A 4,139-nucleotide genomic window follows, 5' to 3' on the forward strand; every position below is an offset into this window, starting at 1 on the left:
TGAACCGCTTCATATATATATATATATATATATATATAACAAATATTTGTTCTGTATATATTTTTATGAAACTTTTTATGATTTTTATAAAAATTTATTTTTTTTGACATTTCCTCCCAAAACATTAATTAAAAAAAAAAGTTAATTGTCATTACTGTAATATGTTAAAAATATATTAAAATAAAACACATTTAAATAAAGTGTTTAGGCCTATACATAAAGGTAGTATTTGTTTTATTGCTTTTAATAAACTGTATGCTGATGTAATGTACATAAGTTGATTATATTGTTTTATTACATTATGTAGTTTAACTTTGTTTAATAAAACAATATGATTACTTGCTTTTGATATTTTATTTGAACCAATTATTATTGCCTCATTGCTATTATATATGTATTTTAAGTCATTTTAAAGTCTATTGTTCGCTTAGGTCTATTTTTATTACCAAAAAAAAAAAAACCCTGATTGCTCGATTAATCATCAGAATAATCGACCGATTAGTCGATTACCAAAATAATCATTAGTGACAGCCCTATGATGTCATGCTGACCGGTTTCCTGAATATAATAGAATTGACAGAATAATTGATGTATAAGAAAGCATAATTGAATTAAAAGTATTTCACTTTCATTAGTCATTAACAGACATGTACTGTAATGCATATATATCAGTCAGAATATAAGTGAACTCTCTATATATAAAAAGTTTGTATCAATATATATAAATATTTTGATATATCACATATTTTGATTGATATTAAATTCTGTTAATTACTAATGAATGTATATATTCCACTTTGAATTTGCATTTACATAAACTATCAAAATCTAATGATAATAATAATTATAAAGCAGTTCTGATAATAATTGTTAATATACTGTTTCGTTTTTTTTTATATACTTGGGGTTTGTTTGTTGGCTGAGAGTTTAGTAATTCGGTATTTTCAGTAAAGAAATACTGCTTTATAGTAATTAGAGAAAAAAACAAGTAAAAGTAAAATGTCCAGATTCTTTGCAATAATGAGACTTTGGTGGGTAAATCTGCTTAATTTCCTTGAACATAAAGTCATAATGTAGAACAAAAATACTAAACGGTCCTAAGATAGTCTTCATTTTCTTTTATGCACTCCTATCCATTCTTTGGTTGAACGGTTCTGTTATGCTGAAGCTCAGATCTCGTTCTGCTTGTGTTTCTCGTCCTCTCTCTGTCCACACAGACTGCCTCTGACTGAATTAAAACAAGGCATCTAATCCTGTTACCAATTACCCAATCATTGGATCTGTCCTGAGCGTCTGCATCATTACGAGAAACCAAAGACAATCAGAACATTTCAGATATATAGCTTACACTAACAACCTGCCGTCATTTAGTATAAGAAAAAGTATTTGTGCTATACATGTGCCGACCGTTATTAGCAGTAAATACTTACATGGAAAAAGACTCTTCTATTTGCCTTCGGGGATAAAAAAACATGGACCTACTGTATGTCATATAATAGCACACATCAGAGTCATAATATCATTGCTTTAATAATTCATAATATTTCTGATTAGTTTTCTGCTTCATAATGATGTTAATTATTTTCGCTGTCGGGAATAAGATGCATTTAACGTCTACATGACAGCTGCATTATAATTTTATGAAATGAGGGGATTCATTATTACTAAAATGTATTGATCGATCAGCCAATGCTTTAATGAAATAATGCTTAATGCAAATGTTAAAGATTCAAACTTTGAATGTGTAATGTATAAAATTATTGTAAGATCATTTACATTAAACATGCAGTATTTACTTGCAGGTTATTGCAGTAAAGTTGAATGCTTTATACTGTGTTTCACTGAACCTTCATTAAAGTGAACTGCGGTCTGTTTTTCTGTGTTTAAACAGACCCATCGAATCCTGTCAGCATTTCGACAAGGACTACACGCTGCAGATCGATATGGCCTTCAACGTGTTTTTCCTCTTGTACTTTGGACTGCGTGTAAGTTTATTTGTCATGTACTGTACACACTTACAGATGCAGTTATTTACCATTCGTTTTTTGTTTTTCAGTGTTATTTGAGTATTTTTTATATACCATTTGTTAATATTTTGAATTAGCTTTTATTGGTATAATGTCATTTTACTTAAAGTTTTTGTAGTTGTTTTTTTTTGGACATTTTTTTTAGTTAAATATTAGAAAAATATTTCTCTATATCTTTGGTTTGTTTTTATTCCAGTTTTAGTCATTTTAGTACTTAAGTTTAAACGCATGTATTTCTAATTTTAATTGAAGATTTTTTTAAGTATAGGCTTTTCATCTAAGTATATCTTTGGTTTGTTTTTATTCCAGTTTTAGTCATTTTAGTACTTAAGTTTAAACGCATGTATTTCTCATTTTAATTGAAGATTTTTTTAAGTATAGGCTTTTCATCTAATATTTGTATTTTTAATATTTTATTATTTTATTATTCAGTTTATTTCAGTGTTATTTTAGTATTATTTATATACTTTTGTATATTTATTAATAGTATGAGTTAACTTTTATTTTTATATATTATTTAAATTTAAACTTTAGTCATTTTTTTGTCATTTTAATTAATTAAGTATTAACTTAATTTTCATTTAAAAAATTTTAAGTATAGGTTTTTCATCTAATATTTGTATTTTTAATATTTAATATTAATATATTGTATTATTCAGTTTATTTCAGTGTTATTTTAGTATTATATACTATTATATATTTCTTAATATTTTAAATTAGCTTTATTGTTTTTATTTAAGTTTTAGTAATTTTTGTACTTCAACTTAAACTTATGTATTTTAATTTATTTTATTTTATTTTTATTTATTATTATTTAAGTTTTAGTTTTAACTTTAGTTTATCTAATTTTTTTTACATTTGTTTTATATTTTTATTATTTATTTATATTTTATTTAAGCTTTATTTCAACTGCCAAAAACAATTTTTAACACTTTTATTTTTTAATTAACAATAAATCTGGTTTATTTATATGCATTTGATGACTGACGTGTTTTGTCTTTCTTTTCTGCCTTCTTGCAGTTCATTGCAGCCAATGATAAGCTGTGGTTCTGGCTGGAGGTGAATTCAGTGGTGGATTTCTTCACCGTCCCGCCTGTGTTTGTGTCTGTGTATCTGAACAGGAGCTGGCTGGGTAAAGCACTCTCCCATTACTGACACTTTACCTTTAATACCTGATTATTTCATCAGATTATGACCAGAGGGTGTTAGAAATGTAAAACCCACAAGGCAGATATTATTAGATAAAGGTCTGCACCGCCACCTGCTGGACATTACATGCATTACCCTTAATCTGTCAGTGAACACAATCTGTAACACACCATCCGTTACACCAAATCAGTTTATTCAGCAGCTCGCTGGGATTTGTGATCTCTGGCGTGCTGGGAATTAGAGAGACGTTATCTAGAAATCCTCCTATTGTTTAAAATAGCTGATTGTTTGTTCTCATGCATCATGTTTGAGGTCTTTTGAGGGCATGAGCAGCTCAGGTCACATCTAAACCTCTGAATAATCATAAAACTACAGCAGGAATCATTCAGCTGCTCGGAAACAGACAGGTTCATTAATTATTTTGCAATTACAGACTGTTTTCACTAATTTAGGTCAGAATTATTGTCTGTGGTAATGAAGCAGGACGCAGATGCCGTTCTTGGAGCAAGTGTTAACCTGCAAAGTGTGTTTAATTAATCGCAGAACAAGCACTTTCACTGGATTATTCGTGATTTTTCAAAGTAATGAAATATCATTTAATTGTTTGGAGTAATTGTTGGAGTCGAAAGTCGAAACCCATTTTCTAAACGAGTTTGGGATTGACTTTGTACTTCAGGAGACTTCCAGGATTTCTTTGTTTCGACTGTCACGTCTGTCTGAGAAAGTGAGTACTGCGTCGAATCTGTTTTTAAAGCTTAGCTGCTCTGAACCTTTTATACTTGTATTCAGCAAGGACGCATTAAATTGATCAAAAGTGCCAGTAAAGACATTTATAATGTTACAAAAGATTTCTATTTCAAAGCAATGCTGTTTTTTGAAATTTCTGTTAATCTAAGAATCCTGAAAAATAAAATGTATCACGGTTTCCACAAAAATATTGTGCAGCACGACTGTTTTCAACAT

General features: G+C 28.6%; 1 protein-coding gene across 8 annotated transcripts in view; it reads left to right on the forward strand.

Annotated features, from left to right (window-relative positions):
- LOC107676421 (calcium-activated potassium channel subunit alpha-1-like) overlaps positions 1 to 4,139 on the forward strand; it is an 80,269-nt gene that overhangs the window by 45,110 nt on the left and 31,020 nt on the right. For all 8 annotated transcript variants that reach the window (XM_016470959.1, XM_016470961.1, XM_016470962.1 and 5 more), the window contains exons 4-5: positions 1,892 to 1,985; positions 3,048 to 3,159. In XM_016470959.1, coding sequence (XP_016326445.1) covers positions 1,892 to 1,985; positions 3,048 to 3,159 — 206 coding nt within the window. The remainder of the gene's footprint in view (positions 1 to 1,891; positions 1,986 to 3,047; positions 3,160 to 4,139) is intronic.

Source organism: Sinocyclocheilus anshuiensis, unplaced genomic scaffold (assembly GCF_001515605.1).
Source record: "Sinocyclocheilus anshuiensis isolate Anshui unplaced genomic scaffold, SAMN03320099.WGS_v1.1 scaffold2270, whole genome shotgun sequence".
NCBI classification, from domain to species: Eukaryota; Metazoa; Chordata; class Actinopteri; order Cypriniformes; family Cyprinidae; genus Sinocyclocheilus; species Sinocyclocheilus anshuiensis.